We start from the raw sequence: 22,366 nt of genomic DNA, 5'->3' as shown, positions 1-22,366 counted from the left end.
GTGAGAACATGTGGTGTTTGGTTTTCTGTTCTTGTGTCAGTTTGCTGAGAATGATGGCTTCCAGTTTCATCCATGTCCCTGCAAAGGACATGAACTCATCATTTTTTTATGGCTGTGTAGTATTCCATGGTGTATGTGTGCCACATTTTCTTTATCCAGTCTTTCATTGATGAGCATTTGGGTTGGTTCCAAGTCTTTGTGTCTTTATAATAGAATGATTTATAATCCTTTGGTTTTATACCCAGATTGCTGATAATGGGATTGCTGGGTCAAATGGTATTTCTATTTCTAGATCCTTGAGAAATCTATTTTCAACAAATAGTGTTGGGGCAATTGGATAGTTATAGGCAAAAACATGAGCCTTAATGCAAGTCTTAAACTTATATAAACATTAACTCAAAATGGGTCACAGACTTAAGTGGAAAACTTAAAATTATAAAACTTTTAGAGACAACATAGGAGAAAATCTCAGGATTTATAGCTAGCCAAAGAGTTACTAGCTTTGACAACAAAATTGCCACCCAGAAAAGGAAAAATTGATAAATTGGACTTCATTGAAATATAAACTTCTTCCTGTAAAATACCTTGTTTAAAATATGAAAAGGTGGGGACCATTGGCTCATGCCTGTAATCCCAGCACTTTGGGAGGCCAAGGTGGGGAGATCACTTGAGGCCAGGAGTTCAAGACTAGCCTGGACAACATGGCAAAGCCCTATCTTTACCAAAAATACAAAAATTAGCCAGGCCTGGTGGCATAAGCCTGTAATCCCAGCTACTCAGGAGGCTGAGGCACAAGAATCTCTTGAACCTGGGAGGCAAAGGTTGTGGTGAGCTGAGATCATGTCACGGTATTCCCGCATGGGCAGCAGAGCAAGACTGTCTCAAAAAAATTAAAATAAAAAATGAAAAGACAAGCTACAGACTGGGAGAAAATAGAATCATTCACTGCTTAACAATGGGAATCCATTCTGAGAAATGTGTCGTTAGGTGATTTCATCATTGTGTGAACATCACAGAGTGTACTTACAAACAAACCTAGATGAGACGGCCCACTACACAAGCCGGCCCTGTGCCACAGCCTGTGGCTGGCTCCCAGGCTACAAACTGTGCAGCCAGTTACTGTACTGAGGACTGTAGACGACTGTGACCATGGTATTTGTGTATCTAAACCCAGAAAAGGTGCAGTAAACATATGGTATAGGGCTGGGCGCAGCGGCCCATACGTGCAACCCCAGCACTTTGGGAGGCCAAGGCAGGCGAATCACTTGAGGCCAGGAATTCAAGAACAGCCTGGGCAACATGGCGAAATCCCATCTCTACAGAAAATTAGCCAGGCCTGGTGGCATGTGCCTGTGGTCCTAGTTACTTGAGAGGCTGAACGGGAGGATCATTTGAGTCTGGGCAAGTCGGGGCTGCAGTGAGCTGTGATTGTGCCACTGCACTCCAGCCTGGGTGACAGAGTGAGACCCTGTCTTAAAAAAATATTATACGGGGCCAAGCATGGTGGTTCATGCCTGTAATCTCAGCACTTCGGGAGGCCGAGGCAGGCAAATCACTTGAGGTCAGGAGTTAGAGACCAGCCTGACCAACACAGTGAAACCCGGTCTATACTAAAAATACAAAAAAGTAGCTGGGTGTGGTGGTGTGCACCCATAATCCCAGCTGCTCAGGAAGCTGAGGCAGGAGAATCGCTTGAACCCATGAGGCAGTGGTTGCAGTGAGCTGAGAGCACACCATTGTACTCCAGCCTGGGTGACAGAGAGACTGTCTAAAAACTATATATGTGCCATAAAAGATTTTTAAGAATGGTACACTTGTATTGGGCACTTACCATGAATGGAGCTTGCAGAACTGGAAGTCACACTGGGAGAGTCAGTGGGTGGGTGGTGAGTGACTGTGAAGTCCTAGGACATTACGGTACACTACTGTAGGCTTCCAAACATTGCACACTTAGCTATATTACATTTATAAGCACAGTTTTTCTCATCAATAAGTTAACCTTAGTTTACTGTAAGTTTTATACTTTATAAACTTAGTATTTTAACTTTTCAATCCTTTTTGTTCAAAACTAAGACACAAGCACACACATTAGCCTAGATCTGCACAGGGTCAGGATCACCAATGTCACTGTCTTCCATCTCCGCGTTTTGTCTCTCTGGAAGGTCTTCAGGGGCAATGGCACACATGGTGCTGTCATCACCTATGATAGCAATGCCGTCTTCTAAAATGCTTTCTGAAGGGCCTGCTACTTCACTGAATTTGTTTTATAGATAGAAGGAGTATACTCTAAAATATTGATCAAAAGTATAGTATAGTAAAGACATAAACCAGTAACATATTTATTATCAAGTATTATATACTGTACATAATCATGTGTTTTGTACACCAGGCTAATTTGGTATTTTTAGTAGAGACCAGGTTTCACCATGTTGGTCAGGCTGGTCTTGAACTCCTGACCTCATGTGAGCTGCCTGCCCTGGCCTCCCAAAGTGCTGGGATCACAGGCATGAGTCACAGTGCTCTGCTATAGTTTGGTGATTCTAACGTGTAGTGATATCTTATGGTTTAAATGGGCATTTCCCTCATGAAATCAAACATCTTTTCATGTGCTTATTTGCCATCTATATATATATCTTTTCAGTGAAATGTTGTGTTGTATCTTTTGCTCATGTTCTAATTGGATCGTTTTGTTTTGTTACTCTTTAATTTTGACACTTTAAAAAAATGTTTTCTAGATACTAGTCCTTTGTTGGACTGTAATCCCAGCTACTGGGGAGCCTGAGGCAGGACGATCCCTTGAACCCAGAAGGCAGATGTTGCAGTGAGCTGAGATCGTACCACTGCTTTCCAGCCTGGGTGACAGAGCAAGACTCTGTCTCAAAAAAAAAAAAAAAAAAAAAAAAATGAGATAATCTCCAAAGTTCCTGTGAGCTCTGTGGCCCTGTCACTCTGATTTTTCAGATTCTTCCCTGGGAGACTGGAGTTTCCACGACATGAAAATTATCCCTGCTTAAGTGAGCTATTCCAAGCAGCTGGGACACCTGCGTCCCTCCTGTCAGTGACTGCCCAGGTGTTAGCTGGTTCCTACCAGCTGGGGAGGAACCAGGTGGGTTGGCTGGGATGGGCGGATATTTAAAGACTGGGCCTTGGGCCCTGCAACACTGCTGTCTCCGCTCCTGCCTGCTGTCATGTGGCTGGGGCTTCTCCTCCTGCTGTGGCTGAGCCCTGGGGTGAAGACAGGTGAGGAGCTAGGCTGATCTGCGCTAGAGGTCAAGGAGACCCCCACCTCTGGTCTCTCAGTCATTCAATCAATCTCTTCTGTCTCTGACGAGACCCACCTCCTGTGGTCTAGCATTCATTAATTCATTAATCAAATAATTCATGTATTCAGACCCTTATTAAGTACCGACTGAATGCTTGATGTGGCTTCTTTGTGTATCCAGCTTCATATCTGTAAGATGTCTTTGAGTCATTAGCTTGGAAGGGCCTGTTTTGGTTGTGGAGGCAGAGGAAGCTCCCTCAGACAGACGGCAACATGGGCACCGTGGGCAGCTGGGGTGGGCGGGACAGGAGGTAAGGTAGGTGTGAAGAACCCAGATCCAGATTAATAGGCAGATTCACTGGGCGGTTGCCAGGCACCAGTCCATCGGGTTTATTAAAACATCCCTGGAAATACAACAGGGTGAATTACGTTGCATTTACTAGAACTTCTCTTTTTTTCTTTCTTTTGAAACAGGGTCTTGCTCTGTCCACCAGGCTGGAGTGTCGTGGCGTGATCTCGGTTCACTGCAACCTCCGCCTTCTGCATTCAAGCAATTCTCCTGTCTCACCTCCCGAGTAGCTGGGATTACAGGTGTGCAACGCCATGCCTGGCTAATTTTTGGCATTTTGAATAGAGATGGGGTTTCACCGTGTTGGCCAGGCTGGTCTTGAACTCCTGACTTCAGGTGATCCGCCCACCTCAGCCTCCCAAAGTTCTGGATTACAGGCGTGAGCCACCAGAGCTCTCTTGGGAGATAACTAGATGTCACTGAAAGGAACATAGTCAAGGAATAATAATAATGGAGATTCATTCTAAGAAATGCATCATCAGATGGTTTCATTGTTGTATAAACACCATAGAGTTCACACAGCAATGAAATAGTTTACATAAACGTAGATAATATATATTTTTATTTATATGTATGCTTTCCACATGAAAAGCCAAGTGTCCCAGAAAATGTCCCATTACTGAGTATCGGTCATCTCCCCTACTTGACCCACAATGCCAGTGCCAAGTGGCATCTACTGGTTTTCTGTGTATACCCTATTATAATCTCGCGGGACCACCGTCAGATACATGGTCCCTCATTGGTCTAAACATCATTACGTGGTGCAAGAGTATACTTCTTGGCCGGGTGAGGTGGCTCACATCTGTAATCCCAGCACTTTGAGAGGCTGAGGCGGGCAGATCATGAGGTCAGGAGTTCAAGACCAGCCTGGCCAACATGGTGAAACCCCATCTCTATTAAAAATACAAAAATTAGCCGGATGTGGTGGTACACGCCTGTAGCCCCAGCTACTTGGGAGGCTGAGGCAGGAGAATCACTTGAACCTGGGAGGTGGAGGTTGCGGTGAGCCAATATCTCACCACTGCACTCCAGCCTGGGCGACAGAGGGAGATTCCGCCTGGGGGGGGAAAGAAGACTGTACTTCTTGTTGGGGTGGGAGCCGTGAGCGGTGTGCTAAGTAGCAACAGACATGTTATTCAATTGCTTTGTAAAAAGAACTTTTGGGTAAGTGAGGACTTCAGTTTTGCTTAGTGGGGTTTGCAGGTTTGGGGCTGGAGCAGGCTCACTGGGGCCGTGGAGGACTGGAAGAGGCTGCCCGATGTACCCCTCCCTCACCTTCCCCAACAGCCCTCACCTTCTGCTCTACCAAATTCTCAAACACATTTAAAGAGTACTACTCTGGGCTGGGCGCGGTGGCTCATGCCTGTAATCCCAGCACTTTGGGAGGCTGAAGTGGGCGGATCACGAGGTCAGGAGATCAAGACCATCCTGGCTAACACAGTGAAACCCCATCTCCACTAAAAAGGAAAAATGCAAAAAATTAGCCATGCGTGGTCGCACGCACCTGTAGTCTCAGCTACTCAGGAGGCTGAGGCAGGAGAATCCCTTGAACCCGGGAGGCAGAGGTTGCAGTGAGCTGAGATCGTGCCACTGTACTCCAGCCTGGTGACAGAGAGAGACCCTGTCTCAAAAAAGATAAAGAGCACGACTCTGGAGAGGCACCAAATTAGCTGTGGGCTCTTCGTCCAGCCCTGTCTGGGCCTGTTGCAGGTCTCACAGCTTGGCACTTCTGTGAGCCTCAGGGTCTGAAGACTGGGATGGTCCTAAAGGAGTCACCAGAGGTGCCACCTCCCCAGGAATGCATCTGCTGATGGACTTGCTGTCCTTGCTCTAACTCCGTGGCTCTCTCCTCCTGCCTGTGGCACGGCATTTCCCAGACAGTATGAGGGCGTTCTGCTCACTAGACTGAGGACCTATCGGGTGTTCTTCTGGGGGATGGAGTGGGACAGCACAATGTGACCGCATGATCCACCATGACACCATTTTATTCACTCGATAGAATAAAACGAATGAATGCATGAGCCAGTGAGTCAGTGAATTGGTGCTTGGTCATTGTGGGAATGAACTTCTTTTCCCTTAATGTGCTATAATTTCTTTTCTTTTCTTTTTTTTTCTTCTCATGTCCTTGAGTTAATTTTTTCTTTTACTTTTTTAAAATTAAATTTTTTTTTGAAACAGAGTCCTACCTTTTTGCCCAGCCTGGAGTGCAGTGGTGAAATCTTGGCTCAGTACAACCTCCACCTCCCGGGTTCAAGCAATTCTCCTGCCTCAGCCTCCCAAGTAGCTGGGACTACAGGTGCACACCACCACACCTGGCTAATTTTTTTTTGTAGAGATGGGGTTTCACCATGTTGGCCAGGATGGTGTCAAACTCCTGAACTCAGGTGATCCTCCCACCTCAGCCTCCCAGAGTGCAGGGATTACAGGTGTGAGCCATCATTTTTTGGTGGTACCAGTCAGGACTGTTCATAACTGTACTTCTCTCCTGGCCCGTGGATACTGTGCAGGTTCAGATATGAGCCTAAAGTTCAATTCAGAGCTTTTTTGTTTTTTGAGACAGAGTCTCTGTCGCCCAGGCTGGAGTGCAGCGGCGTGATCTCGGCTCACTGCAACTTCTGCCTCCCGGGTTCAAGCAACTCTCCTGCCTAAGCGGGGATTAGCCCCCCAGGCCTGGCTAATTTTTTTGTACTTTTAGTAGAGATGGGGTTTCACAGTGTTAGCCAGGATGATCTCGATCTCCTGACGTCGTGATTTGCCTGCTTTGGCCTCCAAAGTGCTGGGATTACAGGCATGAGCCACCGCGCCTGGCCAATCCAGATCTTTTGTATTCAATTAAATAAAAATGACTTGGCATTGTTGTTATGAGAAATACAGACACGTTTCCTGCCTTTAAGAAGCAGGTAGGGAAGACAGACCTTACTTACAGAGAGAAAGCTGAAACAGTGAGGCAGACAGGGAGGCATGCAATGAGAAGTTGAAATCGTAGCTTTTAGGGTGAGAATAAAAGATTGATCTCAGCTGGGAGGATGTAGGAATTCAGAATGGACTGAATTTATTTTTAAAAACCATTTATTATGGAAAACGTCAAACACACACAAAAGTAGAGAGAACAGAATAATGAGCCCAGGTACCAGCTGGCCAGCTTCAAAATTGCCAGCATTGTGTTCAAGCTCTTTGTTTTTGAGATGGAGCTTCGCTCTTGTTGAAGTGCAATGGCGCAGTCTTGGCTCACTGCAACCTTCGCCTCCCGAGTTCAAGCGATTCTCCTGCCTCAGCCTCCCAAATAGCTGGGATTACAGGCGCACGCCACCACACCCAGCTAACTTTTTGTATTTTTAGTAGAGATGGGGTTTCACCATGTTGCCCAGGCCAATCTCCAACTCCGGACCTCAGGTGATCCGCCTGCCTTGGCCTCCCAAAGTGCTGGGATTACAGGTGTGAGCCACCGTGCCCAGCTCAAGCTCTTGTCCCCCATATTTTAAAAATATAACCACAAAACCTTATCAGAGCCAAAACAAATATGGCTGCACTGTAATCCCAACACTTGGGAGGCTGGGGTGGACAGATCACCTGAAGCCAGGGGTTTGAGACCGGCCTGGCCAACGTGGTGAATTCCCCCTCTCTCCCAAAAATACAAGAATTAGCTGGGCATGGTGGCAGGTGCCTGTAATCCCAGCTAGTCAGGAGGCTGAGGCGGGAGAATCACTTGAACCTGGGAGGTGGATGTTGCAGTGAGCCAAGATCGTGCCACTGCACTCCAGCCTGGGCAACAGAGGGAGAGTCCGTCTCTAAAACAAAAAACAAACAAATAAAACAACCACTTACTATTGTTTAATGCCTATGAGTGTTCATATTTCCCCCACTTGTCAAAAATATCTTTTTTTTCAGCTGCAAAGTAGAAGAGAAAAAGAAAAAAAAGGCTGGGTGTGGTGGCTGAGGCCTGTAGTCCCAGCACTTTGGGAGGTCAAGGCGGGAGGATCACCTGAGCTCAGGAGTTTGAGACCCTGCGTACAATAGCAAGACTCAGTCTCTACAGTTTTTTTTCTAATTAGCCAAGTGTGTTGGTGCGCACCTGTAGTCCCAGCTATTCAGAAGGCTGAAGTGGGAAAATTGCTTGAGCCCCGGAGGTTGAGGATGCAGCAAACCATGACTGTACCGCTGCAGTGCGATCTGCTCAACCGAGGCAGACCGTGTCTCAAAAAAATAAAATAAAATAAAGAAGGAAGGGAGGAAGGAAGGAGGAAGGAAAAAAAGAAAGGAAAGAAAGAAAAAGAAAAAAGAAAGAAAGAAAAAGAGAAAGAAAGGAAGGAAGAAAAGAAGCCTTTTTACAGCTGCCTTATTCAAGTCAAAATCCAAACAAGATACACACATTTAACTGGTATATTCTTAATGTCTTTAAATCTGTACCTAGATCAGCGCCGCCTCTTTCACGTCATTTAATTACAGAACAAATCAGGTACTGTGTCCTGCAGCGTAGCCTACCTTCTGGCTGGTGGATTGAATCTTCGTGGATGTCCCTCTGCCCCTGTCTTTCCTGAAATCTGGTAGCTGAGAAGAGATCCGGGCTGGAGACTTCTTTGGAAGGAAGAATCCGTGGGTGGGCACTTCCTGCTGTGTCTGGAAGCTGTCCCACCTTTACTGGTGTTAAGCTTGGTTCTCCAGATACTGCACCCGTTGTAAACGTTCTGTCCACTCGTGATTTGTGCTTGGATCCATTTTCATTAGGGGTTGCCAAGTCGTGCTTTTCTGCTGTTCCTTCTGCACTTACTGGCTGAAGTTTCTCTATCATGAAGATATTTCCCCTGTCCACTATTTGGCTTGGATGTGAAGGGTGGATAAACATTTGATACTTTATTTATCATTTTCATAACAATGAGCTAGCTCCTCGGCACCCTGGGGGAAGCTGGGTTTAAGTGCTGCCTTGAAGTGTAAGAATATTTTCTTCTATTTTTTGTTTTGTTTTGTTTTGTTTGAGATGCAGTTTCGCGCTTGTTGCCCAGGCTGGAGTGCAGTGGCGCAATCTCGGCTCACTGCAACCTCTGCCTACCGGGTTCAAGCGATTCTCCTGCCTCAGCCTCCCAAGTAGCTGGGATTACAGGCATGCACCATCACGTGTGGCTAATTTTGTACTTTTACTAGAGATGGAGTTTCTCCATGTTGGTCGGGCTGATCTCGAACTCCCAACTTCAGGTGATCCGCCCACCTTGGCCTCCCAGAGTGCTGGGATTGCAGGCGTGAGCCACTGCGCCTGGCCAAGAATATTTTCTTCTAATGGATACGGGAGGGAAGAGCCTTCCAAGCAGAGGGAAGAGCTGGAGCAAAGGCTCCGAGGCAGGAGAAGGTAGGGTGTTTAGAGAACAGCAGAGCTCGGAAGCACGTGCAACAAGAGGCTTTTTGAGTGAAGACCCTGAGCATAGTGTGGTGGGAAAGCAGGGAGAAGTCAGGGTTGCTGGTTTGACTGCCAGCTGTGTCAACAACTAAAGGGCAAAGGGCTCTCCCTCGTCTACGTAATCAGTGGCTTTCACACGTGTCTGGCCCCAACTCACATTAATAAATACATGTTATACTTTTACCCAGCAAGTGCATCCATGTATGTAAAAACCAACAAAAACTTCAGAAAGAACTCCATTTACTTTTACATGCAGCGTATGTGGGTCTACCTATTCTATTTCATTCAGTGTCATCCTGTTAAAATAAATGTTGGTTGTGACCACTGAATTGCTCTCAGACTCACAAATGGTTTGCAAGCTTAGTCTGATGGTTCCTGGGGCTCTATTTCTGCTTCAGCCCTTTCTGGTCGGTCCCTGGTCTCGGTGACAACCTGATACAGGACCAGGATCTGGGGAAGAGGGACAGCATGAGAAGGGAAGGTGGTCACTTGCAGGAGGCTCCCGAGCCCAACAGGAGGCAGGAGCCAGGCCAGACTCAGAGGCTGTGGTCCCCGCCAGCCCATCCTCACTGTCAGCCTTGACCTCCCAGACCACTGCTGCCCTTCCACCAGACACCTGCTGGCCCTGTTTCCACAACAGACTGGCTCAGCCACACCCAGGCCCACAGGGATTAGAGGCCTGCTCCCTGTTGATCTTGTCAACTTTGAAAGGCCTTCGAGTTTATCTCTAAACAAAGCCCTCCAGTGTAGCCCTAAACAGTCAGGTGTTAACCTAATAGGAAGCAATTTGGAAGGTCAAGGTAAAGTAATTGGAGAACAGCATTGAGGGTACTGGGGTGAGAACCGCTGGGACCTCTTCTCACCGGAGCCATAGACCTGCCAGGTAACGGGGCCATAGTCCCTCCTGCCAACACCTTGCTTGCCCCATGCCCTGACTCTTTCTTTTTTGAGACGAAGTCTTACTCTGTTGCCCAGGCTAGAGTGCAGTGGCGCTATCTCAGCTCACTGCAGCCTCTACCGCCGGGTTCAAGCAATTCTCTTGCCTCAGCCTCCGAAGTAGCTGGGATTACAGGCGCCTGCCACCATGCCTGGGTAATTTTTGTATTTTTAGTAGAGACAAGGTTTCACCATGTTGGCCAGGCTGGTCTTGAACTCCTGACCTTGTGATCCACTCACCTCGACCTTCCAAAATGCTGGGATTACCAGCGTGAGCCACCACGCAGCAGCCTCGACTCTTAAAGAAGATGCACCCCCTTATCTTGGTGGGAATGACCAAGACCAGATCACAACTGAGCTAAGTGATTTGGGGAAATGGCTGGGGGTAGAGCTGGCAGAACTGGTTTGTAAATTGGGCTCCTGGAGACCTTCCTCTTAATAACAGCTTTATTGAGAGATAATTCACATACTGTAAAATGTACCCTTTTGTACAATTCAGTATGTGTACAATTCAGTGGCTTTTAGTTGGCAACCATCACTGCTGTCTTATTTTATTTTATTTATTTATTTTTGGTACTTTTTGGTAGAGACAGGGTTTTGCCACGTTGGCTAGACTACTCTAGAACTCCTGACCTCAAATGATCCAACTGCCTCGGCCTCCCAAAATGCTGGGATAACAGGTGTGAGCCACCACACCCAACCACCTCTGTCTAATTTCAGAACATGTTTGTCACTCCCCAAATAAACTGTGCCAATGAGCAGGCACTCCTGTTCCCCACATCTCACTAGCCGCTGGCAGCTGCTAATATACTTTCTATCTTGGTGGATTTGTCTATTCTAAACATTTCATATAAATGAAATAATACAATACATGGCCTTTTGTGAGTGGCTCTGTCACTTAGCATGTTTTCAAGTTTCATTGTTGCTGTAGCATGGATCTGTACTTCATTCCTTTTTATGGCTGAATAATCTTCCATTGCATGGATATACCAGATTTTATCAATTCATCAGTTGTACATTTGAATTGTTTCTGCTATTTGGCTATTACGAATAACACTGCTACAAACATTCATTTATAGGTTTTCCTGTGAACATGTGCTCCAAATTTTCCTAAATATATGCTCAGAAGTAGGGCTGTTGGGTCCTGTGGAACTCTGTGTCTAACATTCTGAGAAACGGTCAAGTTGTTTTTCTTTGTTTCCCTCTCCTTTTTTGTCCTTTCCTGCTGCCACCTCGCCTCCCCAAGTGGTTTTTCAAGGTGGCTGTACCATTTTGCAGTCCCACCAGTAGTGTGTGAGGGTTCCAATTTCTCACATCCTCATCAACACTTGTATTTCATTTTTCATCTTAGCCATCCTAGCGGATGTGAGGTGGCATCTCACTGTGGTTTGGATTTGCATTTCCTTGTGATTAAGGATGGTGAGCATCTTTCATGCTTACTGGCCACTTGTATATCTTCTCTGGAGAAATGCCTATTTAAATCCTTTGTCTAGTTTTAAATTTGGTTGACTTAATTTTAATTTTAGTTATTAGTACTACTTTATTATACTTTAAGTTCTGGGCTACATGTGCAGAATGTGCATGCTTGTTACATAGGTATGCACCTGCCATGGTGGTTTGCTGCACCCATCAACCTGTCATCTACATCAGGTATTTCTCCTAACGCTGCCTCTCCCCTAGCCCCCCACTCCCCAACAGGCCCCAGTGTGTGATGTTCCCCACCCTGTGTCCACGTGTTCTCATTGTTCAACACCCACTTATGAGTGAGAACATGCAGTGTTTGGTTTTCTGTTCCTGTGTTAGTTTGCTGAGAATGATGGTTTCCAGACTCACCCATGTTCCTGCAAAGGACATGAACTCATCCTTTTTTATGGCTGCATAGTATTTCATGGTGTATATAGACCACATTTTCTTTATCCACTCTATCATTGATGGGCATTTGGGATGGTTCCAAGTCTTGGCTATTGTGAAGAGTGCTGCAGTAAACATACATGTGCACGTGTCTTTATAATAGAATGATTTATTATCCTATGAATATATACCCAGTAAAGGATTGATGGGTCAAATTGTATTTCTAGTTGTAGATCCTTGAGGAATCGCCACACTGTCTTCCACGATGGTTGAACTAATTTAACTTACACTGCCACCAACGCTGTAAAAGTGTTCCTACTTCTCCACATCCTCTCCAGCATCTGTTGTTTCCTGACTTTTTAATGATCGCCATTCTAACTGACGTGAGAAAGTATCTCACTGTGGTTTTGATATGCATTTCTCTAATGAATAGTGGTGATGACCTTTTTTTCATGTTTATTGGCCGCATAAATGCCTTCTTTTGAGAAGTGTGTTATATCCATTGTCCACTTTTTGATTTTTTTTTTTTTTTGAGACAGTCTTGCTTTGTCACCCAGGCTGAGTGCAATGGTGCAACCTCAGCTCACTGCAATCTCTGCCTCCTGGGTTTAAGAGATTCTTCGACCTTAGCCTCCCAAGTATCTGAGACTACAGGTGCCCACCACCACTCCCGGCTAATCTTTGTGTTCTTAGTAGAGATGGGGTTTCCCCATATTGGCCAGGCTGGTCTCAAACTCCTGACTTTGTAATCCACCCACCTTGGCCTCCCAAAATGCTGGGATTACAGGCATGAGCCACTGTGCCTGGCCTTTGTTTTTTTCTTGTAAATGTAAGTTCTTTGTAGATTCTGGATATTATCCCTTTGTCAGATGGATAGATTGCAAAAATTTTCTCCCATTCTGTAGGTTGCCTGTTCTGTAGGTTGCTCTGATGATAGTTTCTTTTGCTGTACAGAAGCTCTTGACTTTAATTAGATCCCATTTGTCAATTTTGGCTTTTGTTGCCAATGCTTTTGGTGTTTTAGTTATGAAGTCTTTGTCAATGCCTATTTCCTGAATGGTATTGCCTAAGTTTTCTTTTAGGGTTTTTATGGTTTTAGGTCTTTTTATGGTTTTAGGGCTTATGTTTAAGTCTTTAATCCATCTTGAGTTAATTTTTGTATAAGGTGTAAGGAAGGGGTTCAGTTTCAGTTTTCTGCACATGGCTAGCCAGTTTTCCCAACACCATTTATTAAATAGGGAATCCTTTCCCCATTACTTGCTTTTGTCAGGTTTGTCAAAGATCAGATGGTTGTAAATGTGGCGTTATTTTTGAGGCCTCTGTTCCGTTCCATTGGTCTGTATATCTGTTTTGGTATCAGTACCATGTTGTTTTGGTCACTGTAGCCTTGTAGTATAGTTTGAAGTCAGGTAGAGTGATGTCTCCTGCTTTGTTCTTTTTGCTTGGGATTGTCTTGGCTATTCAGGGTCTTTTTTGGTTCCACATAAAATACAAAGTAGTATTTTTCTAATTCTGTGAAGATAGTCAATGATAGCTCGATGATGACAGCATTGAATCTATACGTTATTTTGGGCAGTATGGCCTTTTTCACAATATTGATTTTTCTTATCCATGAGCATGGAAGATTTTCCCATTCGCTAGTGTCCTCTATTATTTCCTTGAGTAGTGGTTTGTAGTTCTCCTTGAAGAGGTCCTTACGTCCCTTGTAAGTGGTATTCCTAGGCATTTTATTCTCTTTGTAGCAATTGCTGACTCATGATTTGGCTCTCCATTTGTCTATTATTGCTGACTTGAGATTTTGTGCTGAGGTGATGGAGTTTTCTAAATATACAGTCATGTCATCTGCAAACAGAGACAGTTTGACTTCCCCTTTTCCTATTTGAATATGCTTTATTTCTTTCTTTCTCTTGCCTGATTGCCCTCGCCAGAACTTCCAATACTATGTTGAATAGAAGTGGTGAGAGAGGGCATCCTTGTCTTGTGCTAGTTTGCAAAGGGAATGTTTCCAGCTCTTGCCCATTCAGTATGATATTGGCTGTGGGTTTGTCATAAATTGCTCTTACTATTTTGAGATATGTTTTATCAATACTTAATTTGTTGAGAGTTTTTAGCATGAAGGAGTGTTTAATTTTATCGAAGTCCTTTTCTGCATCTATTGAGATAATCATGTGGCTTTTGTCATTGGTTCTGTTTATGTAATGGATCACATTTATTGATTTGCATATGTTGAACCAACCTTGCATCCCAGGGATGAGGCCAACTTGATTGTGGTGGATAAGCTTTTTGATGTGCTGCTGGATTGGGTTTACCAGTATTTTATTGAGGATTTTCGCATTGATGTTCATCGGGAACATTGGCCTGAAATCTTCTTTTTTTGTGTGAGTCTCTGTCAGGTTTTAGTATCAGGATGATGCTGGCCTCATAAAATGAGTTAGGGAGGATTCCCTCTTTTTCTATTGTTTGGTGTAGTTTCAGAAGGAATGATACCAACTCCTCTTTGTACCTCTGCTAGAATTTGGCTGTGAATCCACCTGGTCCTGGGCTCTTTTTGGTTGGTAGGCTATTAATTACTGCCTCAATTTCAGAACTTGTTATTGATCTATTCAGGGATTTGACTTCTTACTGGTTTAGTCTTGGGAAGGTGTATGTGTCGAGGAATTTATCCATTTTTTTCTAGATTTTCTGGTTTATTTGTGTAGAAGTGTTTATAGTATTCTCTGATGTTTGTATTTCTGTGGGATCAGTGGTGATATCCCCTTTATCATTTTTTTTATTGTGTCTATTTGATTCTTCTCTCTTTTCTTCTTTATTAGTCTGGCTAGTGGTCTACCTATTTTGTTAATCTTTTCAAAAAAAAAAAAAACAACCAGCTCCTGGATTTACTGATTTTTTTGGAAGGGCTTTTCGTATCTCTATCTCCTTCAGTTCTGCTCTGATCTTTGTTATTTCTGGTCTCCTGTTAGCTTTTGAATTGGGTTGCTCTTGCTTCTCCAGTTCTTTTAATTGTGATGTTAGAGTGTTCATTTGAGATCTTTCCTGCTTTCTCCCGTTGGCATTTAGTGCTACAAATTTCCCTCTAAACACTGCTTCAGCTGTGTCCCAGAGATTCTGGTACATTGTATCTTTGTTCTCATTGGTTTCAAAGAACTTATTTATTTCTGCCTTAATTTTGTTATTTACCCAGTAGTCATTCAGGAGCAGGTTGTTCAGTTTCCATGTAGTTGTGCAGTTTTGGGTGAGTTTCTTAATCCTGAGTTCTAACTTGATTGCACTGTGGTCTGAGAGACTGTTTGTTATGATTTCCATCCTTTTGCATTTGCTGAGGAGTGTTTTACTTCCAATTATGTGGTCAATTGTAGAATAAGTGTGATGTACTGAGAAAAATGTATATTTTGTTGATTTGGGGTGGAGAGTTTTGTAAATGTCTATTAGGTCCACTTGGTCCAGAGCTGAGTTCAAGTCCTGAGTATCCTTGTTAATTTTCTGTCTCATTAATCTGTCTAATATTGACAGTGGGGTGTTAAAGTGTCCCACTATTATTGTGTGGGAGTCTAAGTCTCTAAGAACTTGCTTTATGAATCTGGGTGCTCCTATATTGGGTACATATATATTTGGGATGGTTAGCTCTCCTTGTTGCATTGATCCCTTTACCATTATGTAATGGCCTTCTTTGTCTTTTTTGATCTTTGTTGGTTTAAAGTCTGTTTTATCAGAGACTAGAATTACAACCCCTGCTTTTTTTTTTTCCTTTCCATTTGCTTGGTAAATTTTCCTTCATCCCTTTATTTTGAGCTTATGTGTGTCTTTGCAGGTGGGATGGGTCTCCTGAATACAGCACACTGATGGGCCTTGACTCCTTATCCAATTTGCCAGTCTGTGTCTTTTAATTGGGGCATTTAGCCCATTTACATTTAAGGTTAATATTGTCATGTGTGAATTTGATCCTATCATTATGATGATACTTGGTTATTTTGCTTGTTAGTTGATGTGGTTTTTTCATAGTGTCATTGGTCTTTGCAATTTGATATGTTTTTGCAGCGGCTGGTAACAGTTTTTCCTTTCCATGTTTAGTGCTTCCTTCAGAAGCTCTTGTAAGGCAGGACTGGTGGTGACAAAATCTCTTGGCATTTGCTTGTCCATAAATAATTTTATTTCTCTGTTGCTTATGAAGCTTAGTTTGGCTGGATATGAAATTCTGGGTTGAAAATTATTTTCGTTAAGAATGTTGAACATTGGCCTCCACTGTCTTCTGGCTTGTAGGGTTTCTGCCAAGAGATCCACTGTCAGTCTGATGGGCTTCCCTTTGTGGGCAACCCAACATTTCTCTCTGGCTGCCCTTAGCAATTTTTCCTTCATTTCAAACCTGGTGAATCTGACAATTATGTATCTTCGGGTTGCTCTTCTCAAAGAGTATCTTTGTGGTGTTCTCTGTATTTCCTGAATTTGAATGTTGGCCTGTCTTGCTAGGTTGGGGAAGTTCTCCTGGATAATGTCCTGAAGGACGTTTTCCAGCTGGTTTCCATTCTCCCATCACTTTCAGATACACCAATCAAACGTAGCTTTGGTCTTTTCACGTAGTCCCATATTTCTTCAAGGCTTTGTTCATTCCTTTTCCCTCTTTTTTCTCTAATCTTGTCTTCATGCTTTATTTCATCAAGCCGATCCCCAATCTCTGACATCCTTTCTCCCACTTGATTTCTTCACCTATTGATAGTTTTGTGTGCTTCATGAAGTTCTTGTTCTGGGTTTTGCAGCTCCATCAGGTCATTTATGTTCTTCTGTAAACTGGTTATTCTGGTTAGCAATTCCTCTAACCTTTTTTCAAGGTTTTTCGCACTGGGTTAGAACCCATGCTCCTTTAGCTCAGAGGAGTTTGTTATTACTCACCTTCTGAGGCCTACTTCTGTCAATTCATAAAACTCATTCTCCATCCAGTTTTGTTCCCTTGCTGGTGAGGAGTTGTGATCCTTTGCAGAAGAGGTGTTCTGGTTTTTGGAATTTTCAGTCATTTTGCACTGGTTTTTTCACATCTTAATGGATTTATCTACCTTTTTCTTTGATGTTGGTGACCTCTGGATGGGGTTTCTGTGTGGATGTCCTTTTTGTTGATGTTGATGCTATTCCTTTTTGTCTGTCAGTTTTCCTTCTAACAGTCACGCCTCTCTGCTGCAGGTCTGCTGGAGTTTGCTGAAGGTCCACTACAGACCCTGTTTGACTGGGTATCAGCAGCAGAGGCTGCAGAACAGCAAAGATTGCTGCCTATCCCTTCTTCTGGAAGGTTTGTCCCCCTCTGGGGGACCCACCCACCAGATGACAGCTGGAGCTCTCTTGTATGAGGTGTCTGTCGACCCCTGCTGGGAGGTGTCTCCCAGTCAGGAGGCATGGGACTCAGGGACCTACTTGAGGAAGCAGTCTGTCCCTTAGCAGAGCTTGAGTGCTGAGCTGGGAGATCCACTGCTGTCTTCAGAGTCATGGAACGTTTAAGTCTGCTGAATCTGTGTCCACACCTGCCCCTTCCCAGGTGCTCTGTCCCAGGGAGATGGGAATTTTATCTATGAGCCCGTGACTGGGGCTGCTGCCTTTCTTTCAGAGAAGCCCTGCCCAGAAGAAAGGAATCTAGAGAGGCAGTCTGGCTACAATGGCTTTGAGGTGCTGTGGTGGACTCCACCCAGTTCAGACTTCCCAGGGCTTTGTTTACACTGTGAGGGGAAAAGCGCCTACTCACGCTTCAGTAATGGCAGATGCCCCTCCCCCCACCAAACTCAAGTGTCCCAGGTCGACTTCAGACTTCTGTGCTGGCAGCGAGGATTTCAAGCCAGTGCATCTTAGCTCGCTGGGCTCTGTGGGGGTGGGATTGCTGAGCTAGACCACTTGGCTCCCTGGCTTCAGCCCCCTTTCCAGGGGAGTGAACGGTTCTGTCTTGCTGGCATTCCAGGCGCCACTGGGGTATGAAAGGAAACTCCTGCAGCTGGATCAGTGTCTGCCCAAATGGCCACCCAGTTTTGTGCTTGAAACCCAGGGCACTGGTGGCGTATGCACCTGAGGGAATCTCCTGGTTTGCGAGTGGCAAAGACCATGGTAAAAGCATAGTAACTGGGCTGGAGTGCACTGTTCCTCGTGGCACAGTCCCTCATGGCTTCCCTTGGCTAGGGGAGGGAGTTCCCTACCCCTTACACTTCTGGGGTGAGGTGACACCCCACCCTGCTTCGGCTTGCCCTCCATGGGCTGCTCCCACTGTCTAACCAGTCCCAATGAGACGAGCTGGGTACCTCAGCTGGAAATGCAGAAATCACCTGCCTTCTGTGTTGATCTCGCTGGGAGCTATAGGCTGTAGCTGTTCCTGTTTGGCCACCTTGCCAACTACCACCCCTTTATTTTTATTTTTTTGAAATAGAGTCTTGCTCTGTTGTCCAGGCTGGAGTACAGTTGTGCAATCTTGGCTCACTGCAACCTCCACCTCCTGGATTCAAGCAATTCTCCTGCCTTAGCCTCTCAAGTAGCTGGGACTATCATGCCCACCACCACACTCAGCTAATTTTTGTATTATTAGTAGAGATGGAGTTTTACCATGTTGGCCAGGCTGGTCTTGAACTCCTGGCCTCAAGTGATCTGCCTGTCTTTGTCTCTCAAAGTATTAAGATTACAGGTGTGAGGCACCATGCCTGGCCAGTTTCAGCTGTTACATTTAGGTCTTTGGTACATTTTGAGTTAATATTTGTATACAGTGTGAGGTAGGGGTCCAAATGCATTCTCTTGCATGTGCTTATCCAGTTGTCCAAGCACTGTTTGTTAAATCTACCTTTTCTTTTCTTTCTTTGTTTGTTTCTTTCCTTCTTTCCTTTTTTTTTTTTTTTTTTGAGACAGGGTCTTGCTCTGTCACTTAGGTTGAAGTGCAGTGGTGTGATCATGGCTCAGTTCAGCTTCCAACTTCTGGGCTCAAGTGCTCCTCCTACCTCAGCCCCCTGGGTATCTGGGACTATAGGCATGCACCACCACACCTGGCTAATTTTAATCTATTTTTTAAAAATATTCCTTTTTCTCCAGGCAGCTGCTCCCAACCCCAGCGCCTTTGCTGTCTTGGAACAGATCACCACTGCAAGAGGGGAGGTTGCTACTGTGATGAATTCTGCCATGTGGTACCAGACTGCTGCCCAGACCACAGTGTCCTCTGCAACCCTGGTAACTCATATGCAGGCTTGTTTCCACCCACAGCAAAGCTGGATGCTGTGGTTGGCAGAGGCGAGCCCTTTGCCTGCATGTCAGGCCAAAGCCGGGACATGCCCTGGATAGTTCCTAAGGTCCCTGACAATCCTGAGATCTTGCATCCTATTTCAGGTCAAAGGTGCCCACATGTTCCTTCTGGCTTTGTTTCCTGATATTCCTTGCCACCTGCTACTCCTCTCTGAGCTACTTTTCCAGGTTCCACAGAGAGAGGTTACGCTGTCTGTGGTAGAGATGAGGAGGAGAAAGAGGGGGCTGGGTTCCACTTAACGCTCTCTCTTCTTGCAGTATGGATGTCTCTTGACTGGTGCAGGTAGACTTTTGAGGGGAGACAGGAATCTGCAGAGAGACACTGCGGATGTTGGGCAGCAGCAGTGGGTGTGGGAGGCAGAAATGACGACAGGAACTTTCACCTTGTGTTTCTCTCAGCTTCTCAGATGACCAAGATGGGGCTGCAGATGGTGCTGAGGATGGAGAACCCACCCAGCCCTGCTAGGAGCCATCTAGACTGGGTGCAGAGCACGGTGAGCTCCTGGAAGTTCTCCAAGAGGGGGTGGATAGCAGCCTGCTCCTTGCCTTTGTGGCCTCCAGACCCCAAAGTCAGGGAACCAGAGGGAGAAAGGGGCCTTAGCTATGGCAGAGCTCCACTGCAATGATCGGTTTAGGGGTAGGAGCCAGGATTGCTGTCTGTGGACACTGAAACTTGAATCTCATATACTTCTCATATGTCACAAAACATTATTCTTTTTTGTTTTTCTCCTACCATCTAAAAATACAGAAAACATTCTTAGCCTATGAGGTGTACAGAAACAGGCAGTGGCCAGATTTGCCCCATAGCCTGTAGTTTGCTGACCTCTGCCATTAGTCATCCTCCATTCTCCTCTTTCCTTCTGTGTCCTTGTTACTGACAAAGCCACTCCCCCTGAAATGGGGTCTTTCCCTGTTTGGTGCCATGAAGCCAATATGCAAAACCGAAAGTGAGTGTCAAGCAGTGCAGGCTTTATGTGGTGGCCATGGAACTCAGAAGTGAGAGCTTGGCTCGCAAATCAACATTTCTGCTTGTGAGACTCTGGAAGTCACAGATATAGAAAAGGGGCTGAGCATTAAAAGCAAGAGGAGGAGTGGCCAGGTGCCAATGGCTTACTCCTACAAACCCAGCACGGTGGGAGGCCAGGATGAGAGGATTGCTTGAGACCAGCAGTTCGAGACCAGCATGGTCAACATAATGAGACCCTCATCTCTACAAAAATAAAAATAAAAAAAGCAAAGGGAGGAATTGTGTTTTCTGGGTCTGGGTGGAAACGTTTTCAAAGCCAGAGTGCCACCTTCCTATTTGTTTTTTTCTGTTTTTACCCCCTAGCATTGTCATGGTGGCTGATTGCTGTTACGGTGCCAGTGGCAGTGTGATTTAGCATGGAAATTAGAGTATAACGAAGTTAGAGGTCAAGTGAGCCGCCATCCTGGATCCCAACAGTCTTAGCTGGCTTCATCACCAGCTAAGGAGAAGTTCTGATCTCAGGCATCCTGTTTCCTAAAGATAAACAGAGTTCTGGCAGGGTAGATATTCACTGAGGTCATGTAGGCATTACACTGGATAACATCTTGGCTTCAAGAGCTGTCCAGAGCCCTCTGCCCAGCACTGGAGGAGAGGCCTTGGCCTGCATCCTGGCATATTATGGCTTTGGGCAGAAAGAAAAGCAGATAGTGCAATGGAAAGAGAGTGTGCTTGATAGTCAGATAGACTTGAGTTCAGCTCCCAGCTCTACCACTTACTGCCTGGGTGACCTCAAGCCACTTTCTCAGCCTTTCTGAGCCTCAGTTTCCTCATGTGTATCCTAGAGCTTGCCTGATAGGGCCATAGGGAGGATTGGTTGAGGTCAGGCGTGGAGAGGGCCTGGCTCCTGGTGAGTGTGGTTTGGAAACACAGCACAGGTGGGAACAGAACTGCGCTTCCTGCTCTCTTAGGTTCAGCGGCTTCTCCAAACCAGCCTCCCAGGAATGCCGTTCTCCATGGCCATAGAGGGGATCAAGAAGAAAGCCTGACTCCTCTCCTGAGGCCCCTTCCCCACCCCGAGCCAGCAGGATCCATGGAGCAGAGGTCATCTGTCCCCAGCGTGGCCAGCTGAGGCCAGAATTGCTGGGCCAGGGGTGCTTGTCTCTCAGCTCACATCCTGTATACTTTCACATTGGTTTAGCCAGAGCAAAACTGAAATGTACAGTTGTCATGAACACGTTTAAATGTGCGTAGAATCAGTGATACAAGCTATGAAACATGTTTGGCTCACGGTATTATTCATTGCTTTGTGATGGTTGCAATTACTATAGCAAACATTTCTTGAAAGTAGAAAATAAAAACCCAGCATCCCTTTAGCTAAGTAATTTGTGCTGTCTCCTCAGCATTCCTTCCTGGGCTCCGCATTACTGCCCGTAAGTCTGGAAACATTCTGTTCTGAGCCCGTAGTCCAGGCCGTGTGTTCAGGCTTCCTCTCCCAGCGATGAAAGGAGAGGCGGCCGACCTTTCTCCAGTGAGCCCAGATGGGCCTCTGGGAGTCTCCTGGGGTGCACAGGATTTCCGAGATCGAGGAGGGGGCTGCCAGGGGCTGTGCGGTCTGATGAACCAGTCACCTTCCCTTCCACACCTGCCCTTGCCTGTTTCTGTGGGTGGCTTCCCCGTCCTTAGCTTCCTGGACTCCAGACCTCAGGGTCATCTTTCGCTTCTCTCTGCGAGTTGCCAAGTCTCTCTAGTGTTACTTCGCGATATTGTTCATATCCACCCCCTTTCTAGTCCCACTGCTGAAGTCCTAGGTCACAGCCTCCTACCTGGCCCCCTTGCCCTGACTTTCCGTTCCTGGCCTCCGCCCAAGCAGAGCTCTGGTACTGCTGGTTCCCTGCTCAAACCCACCCCTGGAACTGCTTCCCATCACCTACAGAATGAAGGCTGAACGCCTACGCGTGGCGCAAAGAGTCATCAACAGGGCCCCAGTGCACACTTCTGGTCTTATCCTGCTAATCCCTGCCCCCACCTTCCTATACTGCAGCTGAATGGAACGACCACCACCCCGAGGGAACGCTGGTTTCTCAGTAAATGTTCGTAGCACAGAAGCCCTGTCAGCGCCGTACCCAGCTATTGGCTGATGGGTCAGCTTTAGCTCCATTTCTCTGAATAATTTATTTTGGAACATAATCTCAAAGAGCAAGGTTAGGAAAAGGGGAGGTGAGACAGGGACAGAGGGAGCGCCCGTGCAAAGACGTGTCTCCAGTTGACCCCTGCGGTGGCTGGCTGGTGGCTTGATCCTGTACGATCTTCTAAGAAGCTTTATGAGACGTGTCTGAGAACCATCTGTCCTGGAATGAATCT

At 45.8% G+C, this 22,366-nt stretch overlaps 1 protein-coding gene across 1 annotated transcript; it reads left to right on the top strand.

Moving 5' to 3' along the window:
• Window positions 1–3,126: 3,126 nt before the first annotated feature.
• Window positions 3,127–21,282, top strand: LOC116540621. The gene is made up of 4 exons (XM_032264184.1): window positions 3,127–3,240; window positions 18,832–18,966; window positions 19,438–19,532; window positions 20,974–21,282. The coding sequence occupies exons 1-4, from the start codon at window positions 3,189–3,191 to the stop codon at window positions 21,049–21,051; spliced, it is 360 nt and encodes a 119-aa protein (XP_032120075.1). The 5' UTR covers window positions 3,127–3,188; the 3' UTR covers window positions 21,052–21,282.
• The last annotated feature ends 1,084 nt before the right edge of the window (window positions 21,283–22,366 follow it).

This window comes from Sapajus apella, unplaced genomic scaffold, assembly GCF_009761245.1.
Source record: "Sapajus apella isolate SASKATOON/1434 unplaced genomic scaffold, GSC_monkey_1.0 scaffold143, whole genome shotgun sequence".
Classification (NCBI taxonomy): domain Eukaryota; kingdom Metazoa; phylum Chordata; class Mammalia; order Primates; family Cebidae; genus Sapajus; species Sapajus apella.
Note: the sequence above shows the minus strand (reverse complement) of the source record. Positions and strands in the feature narration are given on the sequence as shown.